The sequence below is a fragment of the Peromyscus californicus genome, unplaced genomic scaffold, assembly GCF_007827085.1.
Source record: "Peromyscus californicus insignis strain IS unplaced genomic scaffold, ASM782708v3 Scaffold_7__1_contigs__length_154581171, whole genome shotgun sequence".
Classification (NCBI taxonomy): domain Eukaryota; kingdom Metazoa; phylum Chordata; class Mammalia; order Rodentia; family Cricetidae; genus Peromyscus; species Peromyscus californicus.
This window is the reverse complement of record NW_026294595.1, coordinates 96,514,068-96,535,984: the sequence shown is the minus strand read 5'-3', so window position 1 is coordinate 96,535,984 and position 21,917 is coordinate 96,514,068. Positions and strand designations below refer to the sequence as shown.

At 47.4% G+C, this 21,917-nt stretch overlaps 1 protein-coding gene across 1 annotated transcript in view; it reads left to right on the top strand.

The window, feature by feature from the left end:
• Positions 1-21,917, top strand: part of Spg11 (SPG11 vesicle trafficking associated, spatacsin) — a 73,097-nt gene that overhangs the window by 49,857 nt on the left and 1,323 nt on the right. Inside the window, exons 22-38 of the mRNA XM_052726410.1 lie at positions 679-884; positions 1,354-1,462; positions 2,906-3,065; positions 3,478-3,747; positions 5,026-5,226; positions 5,924-6,031; positions 7,207-7,369; positions 9,964-10,178; positions 10,764-11,526; positions 15,764-15,903; positions 16,839-17,037; positions 17,388-17,525; positions 17,719-17,852; positions 18,452-18,559; positions 20,461-20,629; positions 20,933-21,021; positions 21,203-21,358. Of these exons, the coding sequence (XP_052582370.1) occupies positions 679-884; positions 1,354-1,462; positions 2,906-3,065; positions 3,478-3,747; positions 5,026-5,226; positions 5,924-6,031; positions 7,207-7,369; positions 9,964-10,178; positions 10,764-11,526; positions 15,764-15,903; positions 16,839-17,037; positions 17,388-17,525; positions 17,719-17,852; positions 18,452-18,559; positions 20,461-20,629; positions 20,933-21,021; positions 21,203-21,358 (3,328 nt within the window). The remainder of the gene's footprint in view (positions 1-678; positions 885-1,353; positions 1,463-2,905; positions 3,066-3,477; positions 3,748-5,025; positions 5,227-5,923; positions 6,032-7,206; positions 7,370-9,963; positions 10,179-10,763; positions 11,527-15,763; positions 15,904-16,838; positions 17,038-17,387; positions 17,526-17,718; positions 17,853-18,451; positions 18,560-20,460; positions 20,630-20,932; positions 21,022-21,202; positions 21,359-21,917) is intronic.

Here is a 21,917-nt window from a genome sequence, read left to right as displayed (position 1 = left end):
GGGTTTCTCTGTGTAGCCCTCACTGTCCTGGAACTCGCTCTGTAGACCAGACTGACCTTGAACTCACAGAGATCCACCTGCCTCTGCCTCCCAAGTGCCGGGATTAAAGACATGTGCCACCACTGCCTAGTGAGAAGCAGTTTTTAAAAATTGTGTGTGTGTGTGTGTGTGTTTGTGTGTGTGTGTGTACACCAAGATAACCACGGAAGTCAGAGGATAACGTTTTGTTTTAAGATTCCATTTTATTTTTAGTTATGTGGCTGGTGGGGAGGGGTTTGCATGTGCATGCGAGAATCCACAAGAGAATGTCTGGTCCTGGAGCTGGCATTACAGGAGACTGTGGGCTGCCTGGCATGGATGCTGGAGCCTAACTTGGGTCTTCGACAAGAGTGTCAGCTCTCCTAACTATGGAGCCGTCTCTCTAGCCTAGAGGACAATGTCTGAGTTAGTTCTTGGCACCGTGTGAGTCTGGGGATCAAATCCAAGTTGTCTGGCTGTGTACCAAGTATCTTTACCCATGGAGCCATCTTTCTCCCTCATTGACTTTTATGTGGGTTCTGAGGTGTGAATTCAGGTCCTTACCCTTGTACTGCAAGATCTTTACCACAGAGCTATGTCTCCAGCCAGTGTGAAAAATGCTGCTTCCCTCAGATACACTGTTGATTCTTTATTTTCCAGGCTCCAGCAAGTAGGCAAGGAGGCCTATACCTTGGGGCTCACTTCCTTCCACAGCCCTTCAGTCGGGGCCGCCTGTGTTTGCTTCTTAGAATTGCTTGGTCTTGGCAGCCTCAAGCTCAGAGTGGACATGAAGGTGGCCAATGTGATTCTGGGCTACAAGTGCAGAAGTGAAGACGTTCACCCCAGCTTTATCAGGGAGTCTCTCGGTACAGCACTTTTGCCGTTTCACCCAAAGGAACGTGGGGAAGGGTCAAAAGCATTGAGGTGGACACGGCACTTTGCCCTTTCCTTGTGCAGTTCGTATGATTTATCTCGTTTTCTTAGATGTCCCTCCAGTCGGGTTAGAATGACCCTGAGCCTCATTACTTGAACGGAAGTGCCCAGGTCCTGACTTTTTCTGTTGAACACACACACACACACACACACACACACACACACACACACACACACACGCACACGCACACGCACACGCTCTTGATGGCTTTGATCTTATTGGGCTTTTTCTTTGGTTTGGGGTTCTTTGGAGATGGGGTCCCCCTGTGTTCTGTCTTGCTCAGGCTGACTCGGAGCCCCTGAACCCGACCAGCCCTTTCTCAGCATCCTGAATAGCTGGGGCTACAGGGCTGTGCCGCTGTACCTGCCCACTTAGGTCTTTCTTGCCTGTGTTTCTTGTAGCTGAAAAGCTGTCTAAGCTTGCGGATGGTGACAGGGCCGCCACAGAAGAGTTGCTTGTTCTCCTGGAAGAAGGCGTTTGGAACAGCATCGGGCAGCAGGGTTCTAACAGGTTCGTGAGCTGCAGCCCCAAGCTCTTCTCTCGTAGACCTGACTGTGCCAACCTGTGTCTGCCTGATCTTCCAATACCTTGCTCTCCGTCAAAATGCTGGTCTTCCTCAACCAGCAGAGCAGAAAGTTGCATCTTACCTGTGGGGTTCCCTCTGTACAGGTGAAAAGGAAGTTCGTTCCTCCTTGTAGGCTTTTAAGATTGTTTGACTGGCTGGGCGGTGGTGGCACACGCCTTTAATCCCAGCACTTGGGAGGCAGAGGCAGGCAGATCTCTGTGAGTTCGAGGCCAACCTGGTGTCTACAGAGCGAGATCCAGGACAGACTCCAAAACTACACAGAGACACCTTGTCTCAAAAAAACAAAAAAAAAAAAAAAAGAAAAAAAATGATTGTTTGACTGTTTTGTCTGCATGTATGTCCGTGTACCACGTAAGTTCAGTGTCCTTGGAGGCCAGGAAAGGGCATCAGATCCCTTGGAACTAAAGTTACAAAAAGTTGTGAGCCTCCATGTGGATACTAGAGCTGACCACAGGTCCTTTGCAAGAACAGCAAGTGTTTTTAACTACTGAGCCACCTCTCCAGCCCAAGAGATGTGGGTTTTGTTTTGTTTGTTTTTTAAAGACAAGGTTTCTCTGTGTAGCCCTGGCTGTCCTGGAACTTACTCTGTAGACCAGGCTGGCCTCAAACCCAAAGACCTGCCTGCCTCTGCCTCCTGGGTGCTGACTGCACCACCACACCTGGCTAGTTTTTGTTTGTTTGTTTTTAAGAAGTCTAATAAATATTTGATATGTGTTGAGAAGCGTATATTTTTATTATTTTATATATCATATGTATTTTTAGATTATTTTTATTTTTACCACAATGGAGATAAACCCCCAGCCTCGTGCATGTTAAGCATCTGCTCTGCCCTGGGTGATACCCCCTACCCTGGGTGATACCCCCTACCCTGGGTGATACCCCCTACCCTGGGTGATACCCCTACTCCCATCAAAGGGCTTTGTTTGTTTTGCTGTTTTTCTTTTTTAAAGAGAATATGCTCTGGTTAATTTAATTTTTACCTAATTTCCAAGTTTCAAACTAGATCTATGGCATAGGGGTATGTGTGTGTGTGTGTGTGTGTGCGCGCGCGCGCGCACGTGCGCGCGCGCGCGCTGCGCGCGGCAGCCAAAGGTATTGATTCCTGGACTTAGAGTTACAGGCAGGTGGGAAGCAAACCCAGGCTCCTTGCAGAAGCAGTAAGCTGTCTTAACCACTTAACCATCATTGTTTGCTTACTGATTTCATTTCTTTGAGACATGGTCTCACTCTATAGAACAGGCTGGCCTTTAAACTCATAGCTCTCCCCTGCCTCAGCCTCCTGAGTGCAGAAATGCACCACCATGCCTGACCTTAGAGCTGTATTTTAATTTTTTCCTTCTGCTGTCCATCCCCAATTCTGACTATAGGTTGTCCAGTGAATCCAGCAGCCAGTGGACATTAGTGTTACAGTTCTGCACAGTCCACAATATGAAACCAAGCATGTCCTACCTTAGAGAATGTGCCAAAGCAAGTGATTGGCTGCAGTTCCTGGTTCACAGCCAACTCCATAACTACCACCCAGAAGAGGTAAGCACACTTTCAGAACAGTGTTCTTTGTGTTTGGACTGCTGTGAGACCACGTTTGCCAAATTGGTGAGATTGCCATCAGGCAAGAGGGTAATCATAGGTAGAGTGTGGACGAGTTTCTAGGGTTCCAGGTTGAACACAGAAGTTCATTCCGATTCCCTCAAAAGCAACCAGTTGTGGTGTCTCAGGTCTCTCATCAGTGGTAGGGAGACTGGGGAAGCAGGATCATGAGTTCTAGGCCACCCTGGGCTAGATAGCAGGACGTTACCATGGACAAGTCAGATGACTTAGGAGACATCACGTGGTCCTCTGACACAGTTCAGCATCTAAATGTTCATCCTGAGCCTTCCTGTACCGCATTCCCTCTAGCTGAAAAGGAACATCCAGTGTGTTTTAACTGTCTGTTTTCTAGGTGAACTCTCTTCTCCGATACTTCAGTCCAGTCCTTCAGGGCCACTTGAAGCTGGCTTTTGAGAAACTGTCCTCAGGGTCCACCTCTCGAGTGGATGGTGATCAAGACTACAGGTGCCTCCAGGAACCCCAGAGAAACCAAGAAGAGATGAGCGATTTCTTTGAAATTCTCCACCAGTGCTCGGAAGAGTCCGCCTCTTGGTGCCGGCTCCTAGCTGAATCCGTGAGACAGCGGGCCCCGATCCTCAGCGTCCTGGCCTCCTGTCTCCAGGTGAGGAGCACGAGGAGCCAAAGTTAGGGAGCCAGAAAGCAGTGAGGCAGAGAAGAGCCCCACACAGTGGGGCTGCCTGGAATTGCACTCACGTGGGTGGTTAAGTTAGGAGGGTGGGAAGTTTGAGGCTAACCTGGGCCATAAGGTGAGACCCTGACTCAAAAAAGCAAAACAAGGGCTAGAGAGATGGCTCAGTGGTTAGGAACACGAGTTCGCTCACAGAGGACCTGGTCTGGCTCCCAGCATCCACACTGGGTGGCTCATAGCCACTTGTAACTCAAACTCCAGCGGCTCCCACACTTCTGGGCTTCTGGGCACCAGCACTCATGGGCTCATACCCCACACAGACACTCAACACTCACATAATTAAAAATACAGTAAGTCTTTTTCAAAAGTAAAATGGCAACCACAGAAAGAGAGCAAAGGGCCCAGTGAGAGGGCTCGGCAGGTAAAGGCACTTGCCACCAAACTTGACAACCTGAGTTTGATTCCTGGAACTCACGAGGTGGAAGGAGAGAACTGACTTCCACAAGTTGTCCTCTGACTCCACACATGCTCCATGGCATCCATGTACATGCATACATACGAACATGCACACACACAAATACAATTTTAAAAACCATCTGGGGCTGGAGCGCTGACTCTGATTAAGAGTGCTTATGCTCACGCACACAGTGCTCACAGCTGCCTGTTGTTCCGGCTCTAGGGACCCAGTGTCCTCTTCTGGCCTCTGTGGGTGTCAGCACACATGTGCTCACACACAGTTAATCAAAACGGAGAGATAAGGAAGAAAAGGAAGGGAAGGGAGAGAGGAAGGCAGCAGCAGCTGGGGAGGGGAGGGTGTCCTGGATTGAGGCCCACAGTGAGGCTCCCGCACTTGTTCCAGAGTCTCTGGAAGTTTCTGCACTTCCACAGGCTCTTCCCTATCTCCTGACACTGGTGAAGCCAGCAGTCAGTGCTCAGACCCTGGTGGCCCTCACGAGAACGCTCTGCTGGGTGGGCAACCGCCTCTCCCTTGCTGGAGAGGGGCGATTTTCAGTCTTGAATTTCAGCCAGTTAGTGGAGTGTCACCCCCCTCTGTGGCCTTTTGACGGCCACATTCTTCAGGACAGTTTATGATAGTCCCTTGCTTAGTTTGTGTCATGTTTGGAAGCTTGCTGAGCGACCTGAACTGAGAAACAGTGACCTCTTCTGAGAGGGAATGCCCATCTGTGGCCTTGTGCATCTTTGAATCCAGGCCCAGTTCTTTGGTTTTGAAACATTCTCCTCTAATGACAGGGTGCCAGTCCTGTCCCCTGTCTCTGTGTTTGGATTGTCACCTCTGTGGAGGACAGGGTTGCAGCTGAAGCAATGGGACACATCCAGGCCTCTGTAGAGGATCATCCATGGAGCCTCGAGGACCTGTCCATTATCTGGAGAACCCTGTTGACAAGGCAGAAGAGCCACACTCTCATCCGGGGCTTCCAGCTTTTCATTAAGGTATTTTATATGTACACACACACACACTCACTCACTCACCCATTCACCAGGTCTTTCCAGAATGTCAGTGTTCAAGGCATAGCACTCCTTGGCTTTTCCTTAAGTCAACAAGCGATAACACTAGAACTTGTGTGTGTGTGTGTGTATGTGTGTGTGTGTGTGTGTGTGTGTGTGTGTTAGGTATCAAGCCCAATTGCCTTTGAGATACACCACATTTACTTATCAGAGTACTTATATGTGTTGGTTTAGTAAGTTCTCACAACAATATAAAAGTATGTATGTGTGGGTGGTATGAGGTGGCAGTACCCTTATTTTACAGATGAAGAACTAAAGCTTGTGTAGCTCAAACCACACAGACTCAAGTGTGTTAGAAAGTGGGCACACTTACAGTTCAAATTCATCCTTTCTAATCCAAAGTTCCTCTTTTCTGGCCTGACAACCCACCAACAAAGTCTGGTTGGTGTCGTAGAGAACAGTAAGAGGGTAGGCTGCTGGAGCCGGTTCGCCTCCACGAATGCTTGTTGGGGCATAGCGCCACCTAGTGGACGGTCTGTAGACTAGCCAGAAATGGATTTGTTGATTTTTTTGTTTTTTTTTTTTCCAAAAGGAAATAACACGTGAGACTTAATTTGATTCTGAAGCTGTTATTAATAGCATTTGATGTTCTGGACTTTCTAATTTCAACTCTTCTTCAAAGGATTCCCCACTTCTACTGATTCTGGAGATGTACGAACTGTGTGTGTTCTTCAAGAATTACGAGAAAGCCAAAGTTAAGCTTGTGGAGTTCCAGAAAAGCCTTGAGACGGTAGGCTGGAATTGGGGTGCCCTCCTTTCCAATCTGAAGTTGGCTGGCACGGCTTTTGTGCTGGTGGCTGGCACAGGGAGGCAGCAGACGAGTGATTGTGCCGCATGATTAACAGAGTGGCTTGCGTCACCGCGGAGAGGCCAGTGCTTCTGTGACCTGTGGCCTGGTGGTGTAGCCACACTTAGTGAGGCAGAGAGTAATGGTCCCTGCTGTGGACACCAGAGAGAGGGGGTCCATGGCCGCATTTTGTCAATCTGGGATGGCCTGGCAGTGACAAGAGCAAGACACCGCTGTATTTACTGTAGGAGGAAAATGGTTGGTTTGTTTGTTTGTTTGGGGGCCATCGAGAGGGCTCAGCAGGTTGGCCTCGAAAGCCTGACCACTTCAGTTTCATCCCTAGAACCCAGGACGGAAAGCAGGAGGAGAGGGGCAGCTTCCTAAATTGTCACACGTGACCACCTCACACATCTCTCACATACACAGAGTAAATAAGATTTACCATTTTAGAAAGAAAATGCCTACTCGAGTGAGGGGTTTTGAGACATTGTGTTGCTCTGTAGCTTAGGCTGGCCTGGAACTTGGAATTCTTCCTCTTCCTCAACAGAGGTAAGAAAGTCTTTCTAAAAAATCTTAAAGATATGAATTTTAAATCTTCTAGGCTCAAATATAAGCCAAGCTTCTAGGAAGCTGCCAAGTGAAACATGGTTAAATTTCACGGCAGTACACAGGGAAACTAATTTGACAGTATGAAGAATTTAAGCCAGGGAACTCCATAGTTTCCAGTGTCCAAGACACGACTTTCATACACATAGCTCCAATATCAGCACTTTCTAAAAAGTGGCAGAACACTGTCCTTTGAGCCTATTACTGCTTTCTGCCATTCTGTCAAACGCTCAGGAACTCCCTGTGTGATGGGTCCACAGGAGGACGCTCAGACACTCCTGTGTGATGGGTCCACAGGAGGACGCTCAGACACTCCTGTGTGATGGGTCCACAGGAGGACGCTCAGACACTCCTGTGTGATGGGTCCACAGGAGGATGCTCAGGAACTCCTGTGTGATAGGCCCATAAGAACATACCCTTAAAAGTATTTTGGCTTTCCTGTCCCTAAATTTGAGGATTCTGCTTTTCATTTCCATGGACCATTGTCTTTGAGTCTTTGTTGTTTTTTGTAGCTTGACACAGCAGCTACGAGGGTCCTTCCTGTCTTATCTGCCACGTGGATGAAAGAGCAGGTGTGTTTCCTTTTGAAACTTATGCCACAGCAATGCCAGACGCAGTATGAGCTGGGGAAGCTCCTCCAGCTGCTTGTCGGAACTGAGCATCTCTTCTCCGATGGTAAGCCAGTGTTGCCCTGAAGCTGCTGCCAAGAAGTTAGCTCCCCTGTCTTGGAATTATCCTTGGAGGGCATTCAGAACATTAGAATGCACCAGTAGATAGCATTATGCTGACATCCATAACTGAGCATGAAGAGCTCATCTGTGATAGCGGCATCTACCATGATGCAACCAATCCTTCTAAACAGTTGTCACGTGGACACACACACACATACACACGCCTCTGTATTGACACAGCATTGTCATTGTCTCTGGCAGGAAACTGTAACATGCCCTTTTTGCTCAGGGCCACAAACCCTGTTTCAGAAATAATAATTAATTGTGAACATTTCAGAAAAACTTTATGCTTTGTGTGTGTGTGTGTGTGTGTGTGTGTGTGTGTGTGTGTGTGTGTTTGTGTGTATTCCTTCAGACATTGGCACTCTCTACAATTGTTGCCAGTTATATCAAACTGATGTTGCCTTTCTCTTCTGCTTGCTGGGTCTTGCACATTGTTGAATGACAGTGTCCTTTAGTTATGCTGTTCTGAAACTCACAGATGTCAGCTGAAGAACACGGGTTCCGTAGAACACTGACAGAATGCTGGCCTCGCCGCCAAACATTATAGGCTCCAGGTTTTATGACTGAAAGAGAAAAGGCTGTTTCCAAGATGTGGCATTACAGAATGGCACTGGCTAGTGATGTGTGTGCTGGTTAGTGTTTTGCCAAGTTGACACAACCAGCAGTCACCTGGGAAGAGGGACTCTCAATTGCCCAGATCAGATTGGCCTGTGGGCAGGCCTGTGAGGAGTTGTCTTGGTTGTTGATTGATATGGGAGGATCCAGCCCACTGTGGGCAGTGCCACCCCAGGGCAGCTGGTCCTGGGTTACGGAAGCTGGCTAAGCCCAAGCCAGAGGAGCAAGCCTGTAAGCAGCACTCCGCCATGGTCTCTGCCTCAGTTCCTGATTCGGGTTCCTGCCCTGGCTTCCCTCAGTGATGGACTGTTACCTGGAAGAAACCCATTTCTCCCCAGCTGCTTAGTCAGAATATGTAGCACAGCGACAAAAAAGCAAGCTATAACATCTTATTACAAGCACAAATATGTTTTTTAATGATGCAGGAAGATCTGAGGCCAGTGTGGGCTGCATAGCAAGACCATGTCTCAAAAACCAAGAAAAACATTTGTGTTTTCTATACTGCGGGCAAAGAGAGAAGGCATGCCTGTATTGGTTGCTGTTGTGTGGTGTGTTGCCTGTCTCTAGAACTACCTTTTATAGCTCGAGCTAGAAGTGGCCTCTACAGGATGTTTCTCGGGCCTTCCCTTGTGACTGGACACGCGTGAGCTTCCCATAATACTAATTGGAAGTCGGAGCAAACCTAGTCACACGGAGTATTGGTAGAGAATCCTTGCTGTGTCTGTCTGTCTGTCTGTCTGTCTTGCAGTGCTAGGCATCAAACTCAGGGCCTCATGCATGCTAGGCCAGCTCTCTAAGTGGGCAATTCCTAATGTTACTAGGATAATCTTTCCAGGGACAACAGGAAGTGCAGCTGGGTCTCCCTGTGTTGAATAACTAGCAGACAGAGCAAATATTGCTCCACTCTGAGTATAGTGTATAGTAGCCATGCCTGAGTATAGTGTATAGTAGCCATGCCTGAGTATAGTGTATAGTAGCCATGCCTGAGGACAGGCCAGTACAGTCGCAGCTGCCCTACAAGCCTGTGTCTCCAACTTATGATACTGGTATTGAGTGAGCAAATGACCACACAGAAACACACACACACACACACACACACACACACACACACACACACACACACAGAGAGAGAGAGAGAGAGAGAGAGAGAGAGAGAGAGAGAGAGCTCACTAGCCTTCAGGTTAGTACATTGCTATGGCCTTGAAGAGCACCAATCTTAGCCACTTATCTGGGCATACCAGTACCCAGGAGGCTGAGGCAGGAGAATTGCCATGAGATTGAGGCCAGTCTGGACTACCAGTGAGAGCCTGTCTAATAAAAGACACATGTGTATAATAGAGGTTGATTTCATGGGCTGCTTAAATCTGTACCAGTTCTTAGAGAAGGTAAGTTCAGCCAGACTTTGAGTAAGGGTTTTTGCAAGGTATACAGGTGTACACACACACACACACACACACACACACACACACACACACATACATACACTGAAAATGCTAAATGCCATATATACATACATATGTACATATTTACATATGTAGACTCATACATATGTGTTTGTATAGATAGATGATAGATAGGTAGAAAGGTAGATAGATACATGGCACTTAGCATTCTGAGTATGTGAGGAACTGAACTTAGGGCTTTTGTAATCAGTCAAAAGATTCGTTTTATAGGACACATGGCACACACCTGTAATCTTAGCACTTGGGAGGCAGAGACAGAAGAATCAGGAGTTCAAGGTTTTCCTTGGCTATTTAATGAATTGAAGACCAGCCTAGGCTATGTGCTACCTTGTCTCAAAAAAAAACAAAAAGTAAAAACAACCCGAAGAAGAAAGTCCTGTGTCTGTCTCTCCTTTCTTCGGCTCCCCCGACCCTTGGAACACTGAAGCACTGATGTGACCGTGTCTCTCTTCCACAGGTCCAGATGTGCAGAAGCTGTGTGTGCTCAGTCAGATCTTGAAGGATACACCTATAGCCATCAACCCTGCAGTCATCACCAGCTACAGCCCCGAGAATTTTCAGCATGAGTGTAGATCTATTTTGGAAAAGCTGAAGGCAGATGGGCAGTTTGCTGTGGCCAGGAGAGTGGCAGACTTAGCAGCGTTACCTGCGGACAGCCTGGTGATCGAGCAGGTAGACCAGTTAGTTAGGTTACTCAGACTCCTAGCAGGGAACCAATGGGGTGCAGGCCACAGGCTGTATAGTGCTTCAGAAGTGACCACACTTTGCATGTATGGAAGAATACATGTTTCTGATGTAAGCTTTGCCTGTAGAACAGCAGTTCTCAACCTGGAGGTCACATATCAGATAACCTGCATATCAGATATTTAGATTATGATCCATAACAGTAGCAAAATTACAGCTATGAAGTAGTGACGGAAATAATTTTATGGTTGGGGGTCACCACAACATGAGGAACTGTATTAAAGGGTCGCAGCATTAGGAGGTTGAGAACCGCTGGTGTAGAATAAGCTTGAGCTGATTTCCTTTGAACAGGATAAATATAAGGTGGCTTTCTCTGCCCTCACTCAGGTACATGCCTTGAGAATTGTTTTCCTCCTGACTTTTCACATGGTTGTACCCAGCGCCCTCTGCCGCCCAGGCTCTCTGTACACACTAGATTTGCTTGTAGCCAGCATGGCCTTAGGGAGCATTAACATTTGGAAAGATGCTTCTTTACTCCAGCAAGACTAAAGTCTGCTTTGTTCAATTTCACAGCTAATCCAGGAAATGGAGACCCTAAAACACACTCAGAAGTGGTCCCTCAAACACGCGAGAATTGACTTCTGGAAAAAATGCCATGAAATTTTTAAGAAAAACTCCATTTCGCACAGAGCAGCCTCTTCCTTCTTCTCCAGCCAGGTCCCTGTGATGAGTGAGCACCGCACTGAGGAGCAAGGCAGCCTTGAAGAGCGCCATCTGCTGCTCACACTGGTAGGGCACTGGCTTGCCCGAGAAGAGCCCGTCCCCTGGGAGGAGCTGCAAGAGCTGGAGAAACAGACCTGGATCTGCCGTCTCACCCAGCACACCCGTGGAGGGCACCCAGAGGGCACCCAGCCCAGCCCTCAACAGACCTCAGCTGCTGCTGAACTACTTTCCTTGGCTAGCTTAGCCGATGAGTTTTCCTTCTCCAAGCTTGCTGCTCTGAACACACCCAAATATTTAGACCTTAATGGTCTCCCATCCAAAGAGATGTGTGAGGACGGACTGGATTGGAAGGCGCGGGAGTCGCTGAGTGTTTTGATTGGACAGCTGCTGGACGACGGCCGTGTGCATGAAGCAAGCAGAGTGTGCCGGTATTTCCACTTCTACAGTCGGGATGTAGTGCTGGCGCTGCACTGCAGGGCCTTGGCGTCCGCGGAGGCCCGCACGGAGGACCTGCACTCAGAGATCCGCGCTCTCCTCCCGAGTGCGGTGCTGCCGGTGCTGCCGCCTGAGGACCAGGAGAGTCCCAGCGCCCCTCTTCGGAAAGCCCATAGCTGTAAGTACAGGGCGACACACATGGTGCCGTGCTGTCTCCAAAACTGAGGGGCCTCTCGGGATGTCATAGTTACCCTAAATTAAGGAGTAATGTGTAAACAAGGTAATTAACGAGTCAACAGGTAACACCTTTTACATCTAGCCTATAGATCAGGTTAGGGGAATTCAGTTTGTCTGGTAGCTACTTTAGTTGATGGAAATGACATAAATATTATATTAGCCAGCACTGGGAGGCAGAAGCAGGATTGCCCATGGGTTTGAGGCCACCCAAGGGCTACATAATCAAACTGTCTCAAAACAAAAATAAAACCAGGCATCTGAGCACATGCCTTTATTCAGGAGGCAGGTGCAAGCAGCTTTCTGTGAATTCAAGGCTAGTTTGGTCTATATAGCAAGTTCCAGGACTGACGGGTCTCGGGGGGAGGGGGGGGAAGCTGATATAAAGCACGCACAGCACGTTTGCAGGGTTTGGTTCCCAGCACCCTAGTCAGGTCCTCACAACGACCTGTAACTCTGGCTCCAGGGGACCAGCACCTTCTTCTAAACTCTGCGGCTGCGCGCGCACACGCGCGCACACACTCACACACTCACACACACACACACACACACACACAGAATTAAAAATCAAATGTTTGTTAGAGTTTACAGTTACACATTGGCAGCACATAGAAACAGGATAGACTTTTGTGTTATTCACCGTTTGACCTCGTTGGACTTGCTTTGTCTATTGTCTATGTGTGTTCTCCTTTTTCTTGGGATTTCTACATAGACATGTCATGTGTAGACAGATAAGAGCTGGTGAGATAGAACTTTAGGTGTCAGTGTGCTGGCTGGGCTAACACTCTGTTAGGTGGGTGGCCACGGGCACACCCCCTTGCTGCTGGTCCTTGGAGGAAAGCACTCTGAGTTTGGGGATAGATTTTTATCGTTGTTGTTCAGTGTTCCATTGTGTCAGCCTCTGCATCTGTTGATCTGATCTTTAAACTATTAATATGAGATGTTTATTGATTTTTAAATACTGAACCAACCTTGTGTTCTCAGGTAAACTCTTCCCGACACGTTACCCTTTTGATAAATACAGCTGGGATTGATTAGCTCTTTAGCTGAGGGCTTTTGTGTTTATGTTCTTGGGGAATTTTCTCTAGTTTACTTGTTTTTTTGTTTTGTTTTTTGAGACAGGGTCCCTCTACGTAGCCCTGGCTGTCCTGGAACTCGCTTTGTAGACCAGGCTGTCCTCAAAATCACAGAGATCTGCCTGCCTTTGGAGTGTTGGGACTAAAGGCGTGTGCCACCACACCCAGCTGTAATTTACTATTTAAAAATAGTTTTTGTAGCCGGGCGGTGGTGGCGCATGCCTTTAATCCCAGCACTCGGGAGGCAGAGACAGGCGGATCTCTGTGAGTTCGAGGCCAGCCTGGGCTACCAAGTGAGTTCCTGGAAAGGCGCAAAGCTACACAGAGAAACCCTGTCTCGAAAAACCAAAAAAAAAAAAAAAAAAAATAGTTTTTGTTTGTTTGTTTTTCTTTTATTTTTAAGCAGTTGGGATAATGCTGGTTTTATGAATTGGAAATTATACCTTCTTTTATTTTCTGAACGCCATTCCCACCCCACCCCCACCCCTTCCAAGATCTTCTGTAGCCTAGGCTGGCCTTTAATTCCTTGTGTACCGTGTACCTGAGGATGATGCTGAAACCCCTGACCCTCCTGCTTCCACCTCTCAAGTTCTGGCTGACTTGATGCTATTTCTTCAAATCTGAATCTAGAGGCTTCATTTCAGAATATTTAAAGTTAAGAGTTCCTTTTATAATTATATAACTATGCAGGTTATCCTTTGGCTTTTGGATGAGATTTGGTAGTTTGTGATTTTTGAGGAAACCTTTTCTTTCCTGCTTTTTGGATGATTTGGACTGTTTTCTTTTCTACCACAATGTGCATTGGGGTTTTTTTTTTTGTTGTTTTTTAAGAAATGTGCATGGGTGTTTTTCACTGTGTGTATATCTGTGCACCATGTGTGCCTAGTGCTCGCAGAGACTGGTACAGGGTATTGGATCCAGTGGAAATAGTTATAGACAGTTGTAAGTCTCCATGTGGATTCTGAGAATCCTCTAGAAGAGCAGCCAGTGTTCTTAGCTGCTGAGCCATTTCTCAGCCCCTCACCTCTTTTGACACAGGGTCTTTCTATGTGTCCCTGGCTAACCTGGAACTCACTATAGACCCCATGTTTGTGCACCATGTGGGTATCCATTGCCCTCAGCAGCCAGAAGAGGGCATCCCCCGCCCCCCAGAACAGGAGTTAGGGGCGGTTGTGAGCTGCCATGTGAGTGCTGGGAATTGAGCCCAGATTCTCTCCAAAAAGCAGTATGGTTTACCTCCTCCCAACCCCCAACGCACTCCAGCTGCCACTGCAGCCTCGCCACCACTGCCAAGGTGGCTTGGATGCCAGGGCGGGGGAGAGGAAGCACAGGCGTTTATGCTCCACCTTAAAAACAGTACTAGCGCTTGCTCGAGTGCTCATCTGTACGGAGTCTCTCCTCCTCTGTCTCCGTGCTCAGGTCTGGGTTTCTACAGCCTACTAGACACAGGAAATGCCAGTTCTGGTCATCTCCAGTGACCCTGCTTTGCTCTCGGGCTCCGCATACAGCCACTGCGTGTCTAGGAGTTATACAGCCGGAGTTCGGGGAGGAACAGAGTGCAGCGGGCCAGAACCATCTTGCTAGCACTCAATGCCCTTGGTGAGGGATTCACACGACCTGAGTTGTGCTCCATTTATTGCCACCACCACCACCATTTGGGGGTTGGTTTGTTGTGTTTTGAGACATAGCCTAGGCTGGCTTCCAACTGGCTGTGTAGCCAAGGATAACTTTGAACTCTTGACCTCCTACCCCCAAGGACTGGGATCAGAGAGATGTCCCCCAACACCCTGCTTCACTTTTAAAGTGTTTGTTTTTAGACTTGAGCTGTTTTTCTGTCTGTTTATATCACTGCATGGCCAGCGGTGGCCTTGAGCTTCTTACTGAATCTCCCTGTGTCCGCTTCTGGAGTGCTGGGATTCCAGGCTTGTGCCACCGTGCTGACTTTTGTGATAATGGGAGTGGAGCCCGGGGCTCCAGGCATGCTAGGCAAGCACTTGGCCAAGTGAGCCGCAGCTTCAGCTCCTGATGCTTAATATAAGCATGAAAGTGTGCCATGCTTAGTGTAACAAATGACAGAGGGCAGTCATGCAAAGTGTGCAAAGTGAATCCAGTGCTATCTTTTCTAGGCTCCCAGAAGGCCAGTCTTTTGCTTGCGTGGTACATGTTACTTTCTGCATGCCAGTGCAAGCACATACAAAACATTTCCCCAAAGTTAGACTCTGTCATATTAATCTAAATGGTTTCCTGTCAGGATGTACCAACAGACTCTGATGAGGAAGGATTATTCTACGGAACGGATGGTCCATAGTTTAGTGGTGTTTGATTGATAGTAAAGCCCTGCTGTGCTACCCAAACAGCAAGACGGCAGCTCACATCTATAATCTAAGCACTTGGGAAGCTGAAGCAGGACAATCATTTCAAACTTAAGGCCAGCCTGGGCTACAAAAATGAGTTTCAGGCTAGCTGGTGCTAAGAATAAGATGCTAAGAGACAAAAAGGAAACAACCAAGTGTTATATATTCTACTTTTATTTTTTTCCTTATAGAAACCTTTTACCAAGTAAGCAACATTTCTCCTATTTCAGGCTAGGGCTTGGGATTTTTACAGTACTGGGATTGTACCTAGGGCAAGCACTCTACCACTGAGCTGCATGTCTGGCCTTACGATTTCCTTTTTAAAAACCCAGAATAAGACTGTTAAGGAATGATTCGAAGGAGAAGGGAGGCCGGCAGCCGGGGGCAGAGCAGGGTGAAGTGAGGACCAAGGAGGTTGAGAGATAGTCTGGAGATCAGGAGATGTGTTGGCTGTGTAAACCGAGGCGGAATTCAGGAGCAGAGGGGTCTGACAGTGTCTTGGTGCTGACCTCTAGAGTATGCAGGAAGCTGTGAGTCTGAGGTAGTGTGAGACCACTGAAGAAATCATGGCTGGATTTCCTGAAAGGGGGTGATCCAAGTTTAAGTGGGCCTCTGTCAGAGTGGCCCCAGACCCAGGAGCATCATGGGAGTTCAGTTCAGGGGAGGGGGAGTGCTTTTCAGAGTGATAAAGTCATGGGGAGCTCGGGAGAGGCCAGCCTAAAGCTCTCTTGAGACTTGGGTTTGCTTTCAGCTTCCAGTTTGGATAGTCAGTCATTTATGATGCTGCCATCTACGGATGAAGTGGCAAGGAATCTCCGAGCTCTCACAAGCCAGTGCCTCCATGGGAAGAACTACTGCCGGCAGGTCCTCTGTCTGTATGAACTTGCCAAGGTATGTGCAAGAGGGGGATCCCCACAGGAGCACTGTCTGAAAGGGAAGTGGGAAGTTGGGGTACTTTGGACATTGCAGTGGCAGCTCTTGAGATGATAATTGTGAAGAGTCAGCGGTAGAGTGTGTGCCTAACATGAGCAGGGTCCCTGGATTCCCCAAAGCCACAAGAAAACAGGGAACTATGACTTGTACGTAAGGCCCTTGTCAAGATGTTGGTCCCTCTGGGGACGAGTGCGGAGGATGCCAGGTCAGTTTGAGTCTTGGCTATAGCTCAATCAGCCGAAACATAGGGCAGGCAATGTACTGACCTTCCGTGGGCTCCTGGCTCTTGTCTATAAATAGTGATTGCAACATGAGTTCCTTCTAGACTTCATGATTTTGCTTTATGATTCAAACATTACATGTAACATTTGATGCATACAAAGAGAGACGACTTAAGCCTTTAATCCCAGCACTTGGGATACCGAGGCAGGATTGCCAGGAGTTTGAGGCTAGCCTGGGCTGTGTAGTGAGACCCTGTCTCCTGCTTCATCCCCTTATTGCAAACAATCCAGAGCAGCCAGGATTTGTGTGTGGCCCTGTGCTGGTTGAAAAACAGAAAGTGCAAAGATATGACTGAAACAAGCTGAGCAGTGCAGCCCTTTGCCTTAGACTGGGGTCTCTGGAGACTTAGGCCTCAGCTTATGCTCCAGGAATAAGGGGTCTCTCACATTTCATTCCACTCCTTTACACTGCGTGATTGAAAAGACCAGTGTTCATCACGAGGTGAGGAACCTGACTTGCTAAAATGGCAGGACTAGAAGGCACACTACTGGCTGCTTCTGGGATTCTGGGATTGCTAAGTTCAGGCAGCAGTGGTCTGCCCACACATTTCAGAATGTGTTCTCCTACTTTTTGCTTAAAAACTGACTCTGCTCCTGTTATCTTCCACTTAGGAGTTGGGCTGCTCCTATGCAGATATTGCTGCCAGGGACAGTGAAGCCACGCTCCGGACAATCTTGGCTTCTCAGCGGCCTGACCGATGCAGACAAGCCCAGGTCTTCATTAGCACACAGGGCCTTGAGCCAGACACTGTGGCTGAACTAGTGGCTGAAGAGGTGACCCGAGAGCTGCTAACCTCATCAGAGGGAACAGGTATCCTTCTCTCCAGACCTCCCCAACCTCGGACAGCACTGTTTCCCAGTACTAAAGATTTGAATGTTACACTCATACACAGCTTGTATGTTGTCCTTTCAAGATTCCAGATTGTTAAAAAAACAAAATCCTTTACATTCATCTTATTGCTCTGTACTGTTTTACGATCATGGTTAGAACAGTTCTGCCTCTGAAGAATGCCCCTGTCCTATAAGACCAGATGGAAAGAGCTGTCAGCATTCCCTCCCGCTGCCAGGCCTGGGCAAAGCTGGCCTCCTGGCCCCATGCTCTGGTCCTTCTGCCAGCTCTTATGGCAAACTCAGTGTCTGTCTCCATATCTTTCTGTGCAGGAGAAAAGCAGCCTTTCAACCCAGCAGAGGAAAGCCAGACATTTCTTCAGCTAACTGCTGTGTGTCAAGACCGCACACTGGTAGGCATGAAGTTGCTGGACAAGATTCCCTCTGTCCCCCACGGGGAGCTGTCCTGCAGTAAGTCCTTATAACTAAAACTTTTGTACTGTTGTAGCACCTTTAGACTACTTCCAGTTCTTGCTATTTAAGTTTAAGCCTGTCAGAGGATGAGAGCTCTCTAGAGAGGGCACTCTGCCAGGCCCTCCACTTTCTTGCCAAGCAAAAGTCAACAGCAGTTACAAGCCCGTCTTATCCATGTCCAACTACCCAGCCACAGAGCTCCTGATCCTGGCCCATCACTGCTTCACCTTTACATGCCACATGGAGGGGATCATCAGAGTCCTACAGGCTGCCCGGATGCTTACAGATAACCACTTGGCTCCCAACGAGGAGTACGGGCTGGTGGTGAGTAGTCCCCTCAAACCCACTCTCATCCTGAGGCAGCTTTGAAGAGAAACAGACAAGGGCCCCAGCTCACAGCTGATAAGGTCTTGGGGAATTCTGCCCTCTGGATCCCCACATCTGCTTGATTACTGGCCAGACAGTTCAGCCCTTTGTTCCTGGTTGATTTGTTAAAGTAAGTGTCCCAAAAGAGCAGAAAGATGTCCCCTGCCATGTCCCAGGGCTATTGTACCTTCTTGCCAGGTAAGTCAACTTTTTGAGGAGAAAGAACTGCTTCTCCAAACAAGGTTCAAGCATAATGTGTCTCTGAATTGACCCACGTAGGTAGGTAAAATGCACCTCAGTGGGATGAGGAGTGACAAGAGGAAGCACCCACTCAGAAAGGCATTTTGTAGCACTTGGTAGTCAGTTAAAAAAGGACAAGGGGTGACAGCCAATGACATCCCAAAGATTCATTTCCAAATTATCCAGAGAAGCCTCAGTTGAGTGATTGGAAGGGAATGAAGCATGGCAGCCTGACCATTAACCCTTCTCACCATGGAGCTTGGCATTCGGTGATGGTAGTAGTTTGGCTCCAGCAACTCAAGTACTCTTTCCCTCAGGTACGCCTCCTCACCGGCATTGGAAGGTACAATGAGATGACATACATATTTGACTTGCTGCATCAAAAGCACTATTTTGAAGTTCTGATGAGGAAGAAGCTAGATCCGGTACGTGTTTAGTAATAAGCTCCAGGATATGAGCCCCTCCTGCTCTTGGGAATGTATCTGTGTAGGGCTCTACAGTGTTCATAGAGGCCAAGGACTTCCCCTGGGTGCACACCATCCATCACCAGTGACTTAAGCTATAGTTCAAAGACTATGTCATGATATTGATGCTAACTATTGAAGAAAATGTTTGCCTTTCTTTACCTCAGCCTTTAACCCCTATTGTTAAAATAGTGCCTGTTCTGGTAAGAACACACCCCCTTGAGAACCTGTCACTGCTGAGGATGTGCTTAAGCATTGCTAGAGTATTGTTTTTTTTTTTTTTCCTTCAGACAAAATATGATGTTGAGAGCCAGGGCAGGTCTCCCATTCTGACAGAGGGCTCAGGCATCTAATTCTGAAGTGAGGGCAGAAGATGTTAAAAGCCAGGAAGGTTACACAGCTGCAAGGAAGCAGTCTTCCAGCACAACAGGGCTGATACACTCAGGAACTGGAGGCATGCACCAACCCAGCCCAAGTTCAAACCAGACAAAATTCCAGCACAGAAAAAGGGAAAAGGACACAAACCCACCAGGAAGTCATTTGTAATTGACACCTTCTGGGAGAGAGAAGTTGTTTATGGCTGGTCTGTCAACCACATTCTAACTCCATGCTGTTTTGTTTTGTTTTGTTTTTGGTCACCACAAAACAAACTTCAGTTTTGGTTTGGTACTTTTCTCTTTGGCTTTTTTTTTTTTTTTTTTTTTTTTTAAAGGAAGAACATGAAGCTGGGTGGGTAGGGAGTTGGAGAGAAAAGAATAGGATCAAAATATATTGCATGGAAAAAAAAAAAAACCACTCTAAAGCCAGTAAGTAAAACAAAAAAACAAAACAAAAAAAAACCAAGATAGGAAGCAGATACTTATAACAACCAGGAAGAAGCCTTGTAAACAGAGGCCTGGCTTGCTGGGTCTCTGGGCCTCTTTATCCCCATTATATGCCATGACATGAGGTATGTCACTCATACAATGTTTACAAAGCATATGGGTTGGAGGGTTGGCTTTGTTCATTTCTCCTGTCAAAAAATACAAAGTTAAGAAAAATCTGTTAGGCCATTTCAAGACAATCCTGCTGATGACAAAGGAGCGAGACCGTTCATAGGTCCATCTTCAGGATCCCCAGATTTTAAAATTGTTGTTTTGAGGCACTTTTGCATTTAAAATTCTTTAATAACTTTTTTTCTGATTACAAAAGTAATACATACTCCATATAAGACACTTAGAAAACAATATGGAAGACCTCAGTGTCCACCATCTGGAGACAGCCACTGGTGATTTGATATACCCCTTTTCTTTGCACATGTACCCCAAAAATATAAAAATCCACATTTTAGCAAAATTTTATGCTTTGAAAATAAGGGATAATTGAGGTTCTCCTTTTACAGTGTCTGCTGCGGCTATTTCTCAAGTCAAAGTAGTCTGAGTGGCAGAGGCCATAGTTAAGTAGTAAAGCATGTGCTTAGCCCTGGGTTCAATTCCCTAGTGGAGACGGGAGCCTCCCCTCAGCAATTTAACAGCTACAAGGTATTCTTAGCCTTTATTTGGGGCATCCAGGCTGCTTTTAATTAATGTTGTTAAATCTGTTGCATTCACCTTCACAGTTGTGTCTTCAGGATAGAGTCCTAGCAAACAGAATAGTAGGTCAGTATGTGCTCTTACAGCTGCCTTTATCTGGTCAAGTTAACTTTATACTCTCAACAAGGACACGTCTGTTCCCTTATCCTCAAGACAGCTTAAGATTTTGTAGTCCTTTTCATTATTTACCTTTCCTTGGGTATTTTCCGCAGTTTATAAAACCAAGGGACTCAGCTGATCTCCCCTGTGGTCCCTGGTTAAGACCTTGGATATCCCTTTTTTCCTGGGCAGAGTGGCACCCTGAAGACAGCCTTGCTAGACTACATCAAACGCTGCCGCCCTGGAGACAGCGAAAAGCACAATATGATTGCCCTGTGCTTTAGCATGTGCCGGGAGATAGGGGAGAATCACGAGGCAGCGGCCTGTATCCAACTGAAGCTGATTGAGTCTCAACCCTGGGGTGAGTGAGGTGTAGCACCTCCAGAGAGGTGCTAACACTAACCCTGCCAGCTCTTGAGGAGTAAGGAGTAGCAGCCCAGATGGCAGGGGATGGCAGTTCACAGAAGCATCTGAACCTTAGGACTACCCTCCTAGGGTGTTAGCCATCAAACCCTAGAGTTAAGTTCTAGTAAGGACATTTGTTGCCTGGGTGAAATATTCCTATGAATATACTTAGATTTTGTGTCTCTCGTCTAGCCTGCTGCCTTCACTGAGTGGTCTGAGAAGTCACTCAGCTTTATAACAAGTGTCCTTTATTCTACAGAGGAAAGACTCAAGGATGGAGCCCAACTAAAACAACTCCTGCTTAAAGCCCTGACTCTGATGTTGGATGCAGCGGAGAGTTACGCCAAGGTACCCAGTGTTATTCTGGCCTGGCACTGGCATCCGTAGTAGGAGAAATTACTTTGGCTTGGGCTCTTGCAAGTGAAGAGGGAGTGTGGAATGGGTCAGGCCAAGGTCAGAGTACATGAGTACAGAAGATATGGTAACAATACAATTCTCCCTTCTTGTGCTTCCTCCACCTGTCCCTCAGGACTCCTGTGTGCGACAGGCCCTACACTGTAAGCGGCTCACCAAGTTGATAACACTGCAGATTCACTTTCTGAACACTGGTCAGAACATAATGCTTATCAACTTGGGCCATCAGAAACTAATGGACTGTATCATGGCCCTACCTAGGTTCTACCAGGTAAGAACACTTTGACAGGTACTGCCAGTATAATCCTGTGGTGCGTCTCACTCTTGGTGCCCAGAGGCTGAGTGACTGAGGTCTCAGGGTTAGGGACAGACCCAGGGCAAACTAGTTATCCCAATTTAGCTGTCTAATAGTACCACGAAGAGGCAATTTGAGATGGGTGTGCATGTGTTTTGTAGTAATTCAGATCTTCACAAATGCTAGGCAAGTGTCCCACCATCTAAGGCACACTCCCAGCACTATCTGGTGTATTATCTCCAGTACATCGTTTGGGCAAAGTTAGAGAATTTGGATGTTTGGCAGTTATGGTTCTAAGAGACTTTCTTGACTTGTCCTCTTTAATAATCTTGCAGACTGTGTCCGTGGAATGGTGCATGCAGGTTAGCACTGAGAATCAAGTCTGCCCAGAGATTGGTTCTAGTCCTTTAAAATGAAAGGGAATAATGTCCCAGCATCAGCTCTTTCCTGCTTCCCACACAGTTACGTTATGGAAATAATTATTCACGTCAGTTTTACTGTCCATTATGAGGAAGACTAAAAACAAGGCACCGGA